Raw genomic sequence first — 11,007 nt, forward strand, 5'->3', positions numbered from 1 at the left:
GAGTCTCTGTACTAGTACGACAACAATCCCTCTATTCCGAGTCAGATCAAGGTGTACTATATCACGACAAGCTTCTATTGTCCTTCATGTGTAATCGCCTTACACGCATTGATACAAAAACTACCCTTACCCCCTGTGCAATACGGTTCCTGAGATACGGTGAACGTTTGAACGCGGTGACTGTGCACTGTGACTTCGGACTTCCCATCCGGAGCGAGCGCTCAGCGCTCAGCGCTCAAGCGCCGGTCGTCCGCCACGCACAGGACCGTGAGCAAGCAGGACACCAGGCAATGATGCTTTCCTGGAGCGAGATGCGAATGGCCCTACACCCTCCTGAGACCTATCAGGTCGTGTTATCTGACCTAGCACAGCGTCCGTTCCCATCCTCCGTGCCACCATGAGCTCGGATCCACAGCGCCCACCGAACGCCGGGCCCAAGACGTCCCAGCAGTTTCTGCCTCCACCGGCGCACCCGTCGCTGCGGAATGCGCATTCCCCTCCTGCGGCGTATGCCACGAGGAGGGTGCCCCCTCTCAGCCCAAGGCCCACACCACCACCCCGCCGCCGAGGGCAATATCGCCTCACCCAGAACCATCTACTTCGGCGAGCGCATCGGCGCTGGATGTACGGACGCTCCAGCTTGAGCCTACTACACCTGGCACGCTCGAACATGAGCCATCCGAGGTCGTAGCAGACATGGAGGCTGACGTGGAGGAGCACGTCGAGGCGGAGGAGGAACTCTCGGAGGGCCAGTTGAGAGAGCTGTATGACGATGAGGAGATCGAGAGGTTCTTACGTCTGTTCTCTGCTGTGAGCAGTACCACGTATGCTTCGCTTCCAGTTGAGACATGCTGACTGAGTGCAATCTGGATAGTATGTGCGTGAGGCTAGAGTCGCGCATCCGTCGGGAACTGCGCCGCAGAGATCTGGCGACAAGCAGACTTCAGAGCCGAGCGAACGTTCGCAAGAAGTCGGTGACGAAGACGTCGAGCTGGACATATCGGTCGAGACTGATGAGGCGACAGAGGAGGCGGAGCCACCGCCATTGCCTCCTCGTCCGGACGTAGACCGCTCCCTGTCCGAGCGAATCGTCATGGTGAGCCAGTCCGATGCACCCCTAACACCAGTCATTTACACGAAGCGCAGGATTATCTGCTACCTCTACTACCTCTTGAACCGAAGCCGCCTACCTTTACGGTGCGGCGGCTCTACTTGACAGCTGAACGACTGTACCTAGCCTTCGTACCTGCTTATGAACATCTGGCCCAACGCCTCATACGCCTTGCTGTCTGGGAGGACTGGAACACGAGCTTCTTCTACTGCGCTGTTAGTCGCCTCCGTATTGGCCCGCTGTCGCCGTCCCGTGTCGGGTGAGTCAAGAAGCTAATGCATGTCATTCATAGGCGTACTGGTTCTTATGGTACCATAACTTCCTGCTCCCTGCCCTTGTCCTGCGGATTCTATATTCCCTCGTCCGCCGCAAGCTTCTACCCTACCCAAACCTTCAGGAACTCCGCGAGCACCGACTCTACGTAGAACGCGCGAAAGAGTTTAGTGCCACTGTCACCGCTCGCCTCGTTGCAGCCCCGACGTACGACGTGCAAGACGTCTGGCGACTTGTGCACGACTTCCATCGGTCAAGGAAGCTCAAAAAGGCCGCTAGGAACAATGCAAAGGCCGAAACCCCTCTGAGTGACGATGTGGGTGACGAGCCTGAAGCGAAGCCAGAGGAGCCTCCGCTCCCGGAAGAGGTTGTAGAGACTGAGGAGACTGACATCAAGCGGGAGCTCCTGGCGGCACTCAGCTACATTGCCGACCTGCACGAGAGAGTCAAGAAGTACGTCCGCCGTGATATTCACAATGTTGAATCTTCGAGAGAGCTCACTGTCGATTATCAAGTATTTTCCTGTGGCGTAGACCGACATCGTCACTTATCTACGCAGTGGTAGGTTCATCGCACACGGTGTCCATGCTGTTGCTGACTCACTACAGGCTTTGTGCTTCACCTTCCTGGTGACACTGCTTCCTGCGAAGTATCTGTCGAAATCCGTCGGCCTTGCGCTAGGTATCGTCTTCTGGCACGTAGTGCCTATCCTCTTAGCAATCCCACCGTCAAGGCGCACCAAGTGAGTAAACTTACGTGCTTCCTTCAGCGTAATTCGCGCTCACCATTATGATAGGTATCCGCCCCTCTTCCAAGATGTCCCCACTGATGCGGAGTATGCGATGGAACTTATCTCCCAGCGCGTCGCGCGTGGTCTGGACGTCAAGCCAAAAACGCGCAGGCCGAAGCCGGGGTCTCCTTCGCAAGAAACAGACAGGATGTCCATGAGGACGGTCGACGGCGACAGATCAATTCAGTCGTTCGAGTCCTCGGAGTCTTCTAGCTCCATCAAATGGCAGAAATGGGCAGGTCGCGTCGACACCAGTAAGACGGTCGCCAAAGATGCTAAGAAGCTGTTCAAGGATGGACGGGTATGTGTCTTCGTTCATCGACTTTTCTGATAGGCTTATAGAATCGCCTCCAGTGGAAAAGCCCAGGAAACTGGACAGCGTTGAACCCATTGGCTGCCAAGGTTGCCATGCCCGATGGTGCATTGGAATCTCGGATACAGACGTACAGTGAGTTCTTCCCGTAAAGGCGTAGTAATGACATTGCTATAACGGGACATGGCAGCCTTCCCGGCGCAATATGCGATGGCATCCGGTCTAATAACCCTGACACCGGATGCGCTTTTCTTTACGTCCTTGCTCTCAACAACTGCGAAGGTAGCTATCCCGTCGGATGCGATAGGCGGCATCAAACGGACCAGTCCCATGAGGGGACTGAACGTCCGCTGGGTCCGCCACCACGATGACGGCCAGGACGAGGAGCGCGAAGAGAAGTTCCTTTGGGTGGGCGATCGTGACGAGCTGTTCGCCCGACTGGTCGCGTGGGGTGGACACCGATGGATGAATGTCTGATGCATTGATGGAGGAGCGGTAACTTATGTGTACGTCTGCCTTACCTCTGTTGTTGTAATGTGGCTTTGCGCTTCGCGGACACTCGCAATGTGGACCTTTCTGTATTAGGCAAGTCTTCTAGAAAGGTGTCAATGGCTTGCTCAAGCCATCCTCTGTCATCCCGCTGCCCAGCGTGACGATCGCGAGCGAAGGGGCTCGCCATCTTTCCTCTGACCTCCCCTCTCCTTTGCCCAGCGTATAGAAGCACCTCCAAACTGACTACCTTCGCCGCCATTGCTCGACGACGACGAAGTCTTACTCTGAGGTGGTCCCCATACACCCTTGCTCGTGTCTTAAACATAATTCGTTGGCTGCTGCTTTTTATATTGGCTTGCTGCGATGTTCTTTACACCTGAGTTGCTTGAAAGACGAGAGAGCGGGTTCGGCTTGTTGTGGTACGTGCGTTTCGTCGTTGTACGTGGCTTAGAGTCGCTTAAATGTATCGACAGGCTAGCCGCTACCCTTGGAGCCAAATCGTCCTTTAAGAAATTACCCAAACGCTCCGTTCTGACGGCCGATATCTCTCAACTATGTGGGCTTATTGCTGAGCCTCCCGAACCATTAGCCTTGAGGTTGTCGAGCAATCTGATGATTGGCGTAGCTCGGCAAGTAGCTGGCATCCGTCTTCCTGCATATGTGCACTGACTTACTTCCGTAGAGTCTACAAAGGTACCGCATACAGTCACCTACCATTATGGCATCTTCTTTGACCTGCGCGTAACTGCATACAGTCAAGCAAGAGATATTCTACTCCGATGTCACCACCTGCTACAACACACTCAAGAAGGCCGTGGCCGAGCTCCACACAGCATCTCTTGGAGCTGCGGAGCTGCAAGCTGGTCAAGCTAGTCTACGGTGCGAGCCTCTCCTTCATTATCGGTTATAGCGTCGTAAGCTAATGCCTTGCCAGTCCGGACGTCCTGACTCTCGCCATGGACCCAGGTGCCGCGTTCGCCATCGACTTTGGCAACATATTCGGAGTAAGGATCACGGTTTTCCACGCATTCACTGGGACTCACTGTACTTCAGGACTGGGAAGACAGCAGATTGAGTAGGTTGCTGTTTGACATCCAACTCGTCCCAAGTTTACACAAGTGTGTAGTCACAGCAGGCAGAGCTGGGTCTGACGAGGAAGAGTCCGACGACGAATTCGACCCTAAGGCTAAGAAGGCGAAAGGCAAACAGAAGGCGAGAGAGAAGCCGCCATCCCTTATCTCTGAGAATATTCGAGCGAACCTACATACACTCGACGAGTACCACGAGCACTTGCTCTCCCAGTCCTTCGACGCCTCCTTCAGCGGGACTGGCGTCGGGGCGCCCATGTCCGCTTCGCAGATGGAGGCCGGCTTCGCGTTCAGCGACGACGTCTTTGGCTTGCAGGACGGCATGGATCTCGGCGGAGACATCGGGGACGAGTTGGCGAGGGAGCTCGGTGAAGGCTGGGGAGCCCCTGCAGATCGAGGAGGGGACGACCTGTGGGCTCTTGGCCAGCACGGCGATGCATTAGGGTTGGACTTCCAGTTTGAGGCTGGGCAGGCGTTCGGAGCGGGACCTGCTACCGACAGCACACCTAGTGTGCGAGTGAGTGCCGTCCGTATGAGCGTACGTGTCGTATACTGACGCATTCTCGTATTCACAAGCCACGAGTCCGAGAGAACGAGGGTAGGAGATGCTACCTGAACGCTGTGACCAGGCTGACACTCTACACAGAGGCTTTCCAACCGGATGGCTCGGTGATAGTACCGTTGATGCCGTTCAGTCCCGTCCAACCCGTCGAAGGTGAAGACGTGGAGATGCGGCCCAATCCAGACGACCCCCTGCAGGCTGGAGCTGAAGTTCCAGAAAAGCCGCAGAGGAAGCCGAAACGCGTCAGGCTCCTGCTCGACGCGCGAACGGAGCTTACGGATGAAGAACTGAAGGTGAGTGTTCGCGGTGCATATTTGAATCGGATGATCGTGCTGAGTGAATGCATGTAATATAGGCAGCTCGAGCGAACTACATGGAGGGACAGGAGACCATCAGGCAAGAGCTTATTCACAAGAAGTTCGAGAAGGACAGTGGCAAGATCATCGAAGAGTTGATCTGGGGCGTCCCGTCTGGCCGTAAGTTGACGATATCGAGCATGTCGCTCGCCTTGCGCTGAGCGAAGACACAGTGCAAGCTCCTGCTCTGGTCGATTTCTGGACGGAGAACTTTAAGCTGCAGGTGGAAGCCCGTTCGGGGTCGGCGCAAGACGGTAAGTACACGATCTGACCAACGTGGACGACGGCTGACTCCAATATTATGACTAGCTCAACCGCCGCACAAGCGCAGAAGAATCGCGCATGAAGAGTTCCAGGAGGGGAACGCAATTGATGAAGGATTCAGAGCGCCTCCAGACACAGGGCTGGGCATGGACGTGGACATGGGCTTCACGATAGGCAACAATGAACCGGTTGGCTTTGGTCGGTATCCGCAACATGGTGACATTCCACGACGATGCGCTGACATGATGTACACATTTCAGGTGGTGACTATGATTCAAGGATGCGCTCTTCGGAGGTCAGTTTTGAGTTTTCGTGCTAGTACCAGTCCGTATAACACCTTCATAGGAACCCGGGGTCGCGCGAAGAGTCTCACGAGCACCGTCGCTCATTGGAAGCCAGTTCGAGATGCCTGGGGCCGGTCAGGACTTTGTGTCCGGTTCACAACGGAGCGCTCTCTTCCCGTGGGACAACGCAGGCGCGAGCTCTTCTGTCGCTGGGGGCCCTCTGGATTTCGGGAAGGAGGGCAGCGCCAGGCCCAGCTTCGGTCGCGCGGACACCAAGTTGAGAGGCAGTTCGTTGAACAGCAGACACGGCAGCCCACTGCCTGGTGGGCGTGTCCCGGAGTCCCCAGCTGACTTCGGGGCGAAGAGCTCGTACAGTGGAGAAGGTTTTGAATTTGACGGTGAGCGGTTCGCCAGGGAAATAAGGTGGTCGGCTAACGTCTTCTGGCATAGTTCCTGGGGAGGTGTCAATGGCGAACGAGTCCCAGCTGTCCGACATGAACCTCCTGACGCTTGAGCGGAACTCGCACAACTTCCTTGAGTAAGTGGCGTGGGTCGGGCGGGATGAAGGTGGCTTACCGTCGCATGATGTAGGTATGCCAAGATGCAATTGCAGACGTTCTCCTCGGCGACCTCTACCCTCACCTTTGACGACGTTGTGCCGAAGCAGACCAGTACACCGCATGTAGCGGCTGCGGCCTTCTACCATTGCCTCGGTACGTCGGTCCGGGGTCGTTTACAGACAATTCGCTTATAGTTGTGGTAGTGCTCGCAACTAAGGATCTCGTTCAAGTCGCTCAAGAAATTCCATACGGGACGCTGAGGATCACAGTGAAGTGATTGCACGTCCGTGTAGCTGAAATTACATGCTAGGCAATTGCGATACGAACGTCCGTATGCTCCAGCTGATGTGTTGCAGTGTATCGTTTGCTCTCCGTTCATTCTGATGCTTTGTTGCCCCGGTCCATGTACATGCTCTTGGCATCGGCCGCTGTGCGTGTGAATAAGGTGTTTACGACCAGATGCTTGTCCCTTCACTACGAGTTGTAGCTCCTGTTAATACCATCGCTTCGTGAGACCACAAATGGTGCAGAGCAGAGATTGAGAAGGGACCCAGTCAGGGGGAAGCGCTGTGAAGCTCGCGCTGTTGAGGTCGCAACGGGAAGGTGGTATCATGGATCCGGAGTGTCTTGACCCTATCCTCCATCCGCCTCAAATCCGCCCATGGCATCAACGGTGGATGATCAGCGCTCTATAGACGCGTCGCGCCATGTTGGATTTTGGCCAGGTCAGGGACGTATATGATGAGGCGACATATCGGCTTTCTTCTGTCCCGCACCATCCGGGTCTCAGTCTATCGTCCAGCCTCCACCATGGCCTCTCGCGCCGTCGAAGCATCCCGCGCCGTGCTCTCCTCTGTCGATCTTTCGAACTATGACCCGGAGCAGTCGAGGTTGATGGACGAGCGATGCATCCTGGTCGATGAGCAGGATCGCGCTCTTGGGGCAGCGGACAAGAAGACCTGTGCGTGTTGTTGCTACTGCTGAGGTCGCGTATGCTGAGCACAGGGCGTATGGTACTTCAGGTCATTTGATGGAAAACATCAACAAGGGCCTCTTGCACCGCGCCTTCTCCGCGTTTGTCTTCAGACCTGAGGATGGCAAGCTTCTGCTGCAGCAGCGGGCGACCGAGAAGATCACCTTCCCGGATATGTGGACCAATACGTGCTGCTCGCATCCTCTCGACGACTTCGACGAGGAGAAGGTGGAGAAAGACCAGCTCGGCGTGAGGGTCGCAGCTTCGCGCAAGCTTGAGCACGAGCTGGGCATCCCCCGGGCGCAGACCCCCGTCGACCAGTTCCAATACCTCACCCGGATACACTATTTGGCGCCGTCGAGTGGTATTTGGGGAGAGCATGAGGGTGAGTAGTCCGCTCAACAAATTCGGTGGTTAGCTCGGGTGCTGAGCATAGACCAGTCGATTACATTCTCTTCATCACTGCCAACGTTACCGTCGAGCCGAATCTCAATGAGATTCGCGACCACAAGTATGTAGACAAGGCGGAGCTGCAGGCGATGTTTGAGGACCCAGGTGCGCGCTACCACATACGTCTCTGATTTCATCACTGACGTCCCACCAGCGAATTCGTTCACGCCGTGGTTCAAGCTCATTGCCCGCGATTTCCTCTTCGGCTGGTGGGACGAGCTGCTCGCACGCCGGGAGAGCAACGGCGTTCTCAATGCGAAGAGCTTGAACGGCATTGTGGACGGTAGCAAGGTTGTGAGCATGGTCTGATTAAATCTAATGACTGTATCGTGTATCTATATAGATCTATTTGAGATGGGCGACCCGAGGCACGGCAGATGTACCGGTTGCTCACATTCCTATGAATGCCCTGACGGAGCTTTGTTTATTCGCCAGTCTATATGGTACAGCATACCAGGTGAGCGGTGCTTCATAGTACGCAGTGACTCCGATTTCTGAAAGTCACTCGCCAACGAAACTCGTTGATATTTGGAGTGGCCGATAGCGAAAAGACACTGCCTGCCATTGTGCTGAGGCACCGCCCGGAATGCAGTTCCGTGTGTGTAGACTCCATCACTAACGAGATGCTCTTTCGAAGGAATGTAAGACTTTCTCTCTTGTCGTCACCGCATTCTACACTGGTTCAGATATCTCGTACTGGTGGCTGTCTTTGGTTCAGGTGCTGAAGGCTTTGCGTTCCTGGCGCCACTAGCAAGACCGGTCTGGAACAAGTGTTGGACCTGGAGCTTCGTCTATTCGTGCGTCCTTTGTCTTCAATCCAAGTCCGAGTCTGGCCACCTTGTTATGTGCTCAGGACGCCGTGGCCTTAATGACACCGTTTCGTTGGAGGGCAGCGAACTTGCACGCCCCGAGTATGACCAGTGAACTCTGCAGCCAAGTTGGATGCGTACAGCCTTCGCGGGCAGACGGGTCTTGGTAAACCTAGGAGTAACGTACGAGGCAGTATGCCGTCGCAGCCACTCATCACGGGCCCGTCCCTACTACAACGCGAACGACACGGTATACAAGGCTTGCATCGGAGCGTCGGCCGCGTTGCAGTTCAGGATATAGACAGGTACAGGTTCAACGCCTCAAGGCCTCATGGCCCGCGCGTGCTTACCACTTCATACTTGGGATGTTCCCAGCAAAGCCAAAACAGCCGCCCATAACGCGTTCGCGGCATTTGATGCTGGCCTTATGCCGGCTCTTGGAGTCAGAATACTTGGGTCTTCGATCGACGACTTGCTGTGTTATTTTGGTTGGGGATAGTTGGTGCCTCATCACCGTCAGGACGCCGGGAATGAAAGCGCGATTTTCAATGGATAGGCTCTCTGAATGTAACCAAACGCTAGCTTTCGCCACTCATGTCAATGGTTGACCATGCGATACAGCAAATACGTCGGGTCCAAGACATGACACAGATCGGCGAGAAGAGGGGCATGAGAATCGAGTTGGAACTGAGGGTAAGTTGCCTACAGCGCCTTCTCGGAAGGTTCCCTTTGCTGATGTGTGTCCTACGCCTCGTGTCGCATGTCGCAAGTCCACAGCATCGCACCACATTGGGTTCGTTCAGGCCTCATCCGTTGGTTCGCAAACCGGACAGCATCGCATCCACTCGTTCGCGTGTGCCACAAACTGAGTTGCTGCGGGCCCAGTGTCCTACCTTCTTGTACACTCTGCAAAACATATCGGGTGCTTGCGAGACAAACAGGTCTCTGAGTTCTCCGCATAGGATTGAGGGAGAGGCACCGAGAGCTGTGTAGGTGCGGCTTATCGGTGATCGGGTACTGCTGTCGAACTCCTGGACATATTCTTAAAGGTCGGATTCATCAAAACGACGGTAAGCCATCGGCATTGCCCTGTCACGGAAAGCATAGCCAGCTCATGGTCCGTTCAGCATTCCGCGGAATACCGAAGTTGGGCCGCGTGTTCTACAGCAAGCCTGTCTGCGCTTGCGTACGCACTGAGGCTTGGCACCCACCTCGACTCGGACCACTCATCTCTCAGCGCGCAAGCGATCTGTGCAGGTCGGATGTATCATCTCTTTTCTCGCTCCGTACAACCCGCCAAACCCTTGAGGAGACGACCAACCCCTAAATGTCTGCCAGCGCTGCCTAGGCTGGTGTCTTACTTGGGATGTCAACGTCGCGGTACGATCCAGTCGTACCCATGACCCGCGGCACACAGTCCATGCTGCAGCTCGAGCAGTGCTTACCCCACGACTTCCCCCTCCCTGAGACGATACGGTCACTGATTATCTTCTAGTACTGCGGGGCGGTCCCGAGTTACCCAAGGTGTCCGCCGGATGTCGCCAATATTGGTGTAGCGAGAACTTGGAGACCCCGCCGCTGATGTTGAGTATTAGTCCAGCCACGCCTCCGTGACCTAGCACCGCATATATGCGTCTATCAAGTATAATGCTGTACTTGCTCCGGGTGAGGAAGTGGCTTGCTATCAGTGAGTGTATATAAAGGTATCGACGTGCCCTCCAGCCTTTGCTCATTCATCCACCATCCTCCAGCGACCGGTCCGCCGGCTGTCTGACACCTATGTCCTATCAACCTGTCTACTTGGACATGTAAGTCGTCACATATAATTCTTCTCATCTTGAAAGTCGTATTCACGGATGTTGACACAAGCTTCGTGGGTGGCGACCAATCTGGGGAGACAGATGAGGTTCATATGCCATTGTCGCCCTTGGATCGCGCTGCGTGCGTACTAAGGTCTATCTTGCGTGGACATGTCCATACCATTTTTGATGCGCCTCCAGTACGCTGTCCCACCCTCCGCCGATCTACGTGACGCCGTGAGTTGTGCGGCCATCCCTTGCGATGTAACGTACTGAACATCTTGTTGATAGGGCCCCATCATCTCAGGATGGATATGTTCCTGCCATGTACGCTCTTTGGAACATCTCTAGAGCCCATGGTGCTCACTAACAGGCCATGGCTCGCCAGGAACGACTCCTCTTATCCGAGTCCCCCGTAAGTCCATTCACATCCTCCGCGTCTCGCGGCACTGAACAGGTTCCTTAGTTCCCAATCTCAGGCTATCTCGGCCTACGTCTGGACCCCCTCTCCCAGGCGCGTCATAGTCTGTCCATCTCACTGAATTTGACACCTGGCTTACATCGTCATAGCCCATCCCCGTTGTCGTCGGAGTCGCCTTATTACCAGTAGGTCGAGTAGCCAAACTCTATAGACTGTTACTCAAGGCACACCTTAGGTCTCACGGGTCGCCGTCGAGCGATACATCTGTACCTCTGCCGCCGGAGTGGGTTCACACTATTGTGTCAAGTCACGATGGCGGCCGATACAGGGATACGTCTTTCCTAGAGATGGCTGAGGGGTGAGTCGTCGCCGTGTTTCAGCCGCACCTGCCACACTGCCTGACGCGCAGAACAGCCTGGTACGAGATGTAGGCTTACCAATGCTCGATGATGCACACGATGG

At 55.2% G+C, this 11,007-nt stretch overlaps 3 protein-coding genes across 3 annotated transcripts; all 3 read left to right on the forward strand.

Moving 5' to 3' along the window:
• The first annotated feature begins 284 nt into the window (after positions 1-284).
• Positions 285-3,278, forward strand: B0H18DRAFT_1029023 (uncharacterized protein). The gene is made up of 10 exons (XM_048029945.1): positions 285-523; positions 544-810; positions 875-1,096; positions 1,147-1,326; positions 1,404-1,837; positions 1,900-1,945; positions 1,993-2,126; positions 2,181-2,475; positions 2,529-2,622; positions 2,678-3,278. The coding sequence occupies exons 1-10, from the start codon at positions 398-400 to the stop codon at positions 2,962-2,964; spliced, it is 2,085 nt and encodes a 694-aa protein (XP_047889307.1). The 5' UTR covers positions 285-397; the 3' UTR covers positions 2,965-3,278.
• Positions 3,279-3,342: 64 nt separating this feature from the next.
• B0H18DRAFT_1197350 (Rec8 like protein-domain-containing protein) lies at positions 3,343-6,660 on the forward strand (the record flags this gene model as incomplete). Its single annotated transcript, XM_048036088.1, has 14 exons — positions 3,343-3,398; positions 3,453-3,612; positions 3,740-3,858; positions 3,914-3,995; positions 4,135-4,478; positions 4,697-4,922; positions 4,985-5,105; positions 5,159-5,239; positions 5,295-5,447; positions 5,510-5,544; positions 5,595-5,931; positions 5,984-6,071; positions 6,125-6,246; positions 6,297-6,660. The coding sequence occupies 14 exons, from the start codon at positions 3,343-3,345 to the stop codon at positions 6,368-6,370; spliced, it is 1,998 nt and encodes a 665-aa protein (XP_047889308.1). The 3' UTR covers positions 6,371-6,660.
• A 243-nt stretch (positions 6,661-6,903) lies between these two features.
• On the forward strand, positions 6,904-7,825 carry B0H18DRAFT_882244 (NUDIX hydrolase domain-like protein; the record flags this gene model as incomplete). The annotated part of the gene is made up of 4 exons (XM_048040895.1): positions 6,904-7,054; positions 7,116-7,451; positions 7,508-7,621; positions 7,671-7,825. 4 exons carry the CDS (start codon positions 6,904-6,906, stop codon positions 7,823-7,825), a joined length of 756 nt encoding a protein of 251 aa, XP_047889309.1.
• Between the last annotated feature and the right edge of the window lie 3,182 nt (positions 7,826-11,007).

This window comes from Fomitopsis serialis, assembly GCF_022376445.1.
Source record: "Fomitopsis serialis strain Sig1Antser10 chromosome Unknown B0H18scaffold_81, whole genome shotgun sequence".
Lineage (NCBI taxonomy): Eukaryota > Fungi > Basidiomycota > Agaricomycetes > Polyporales > Fomitopsidaceae > Fomitopsis > Fomitopsis serialis.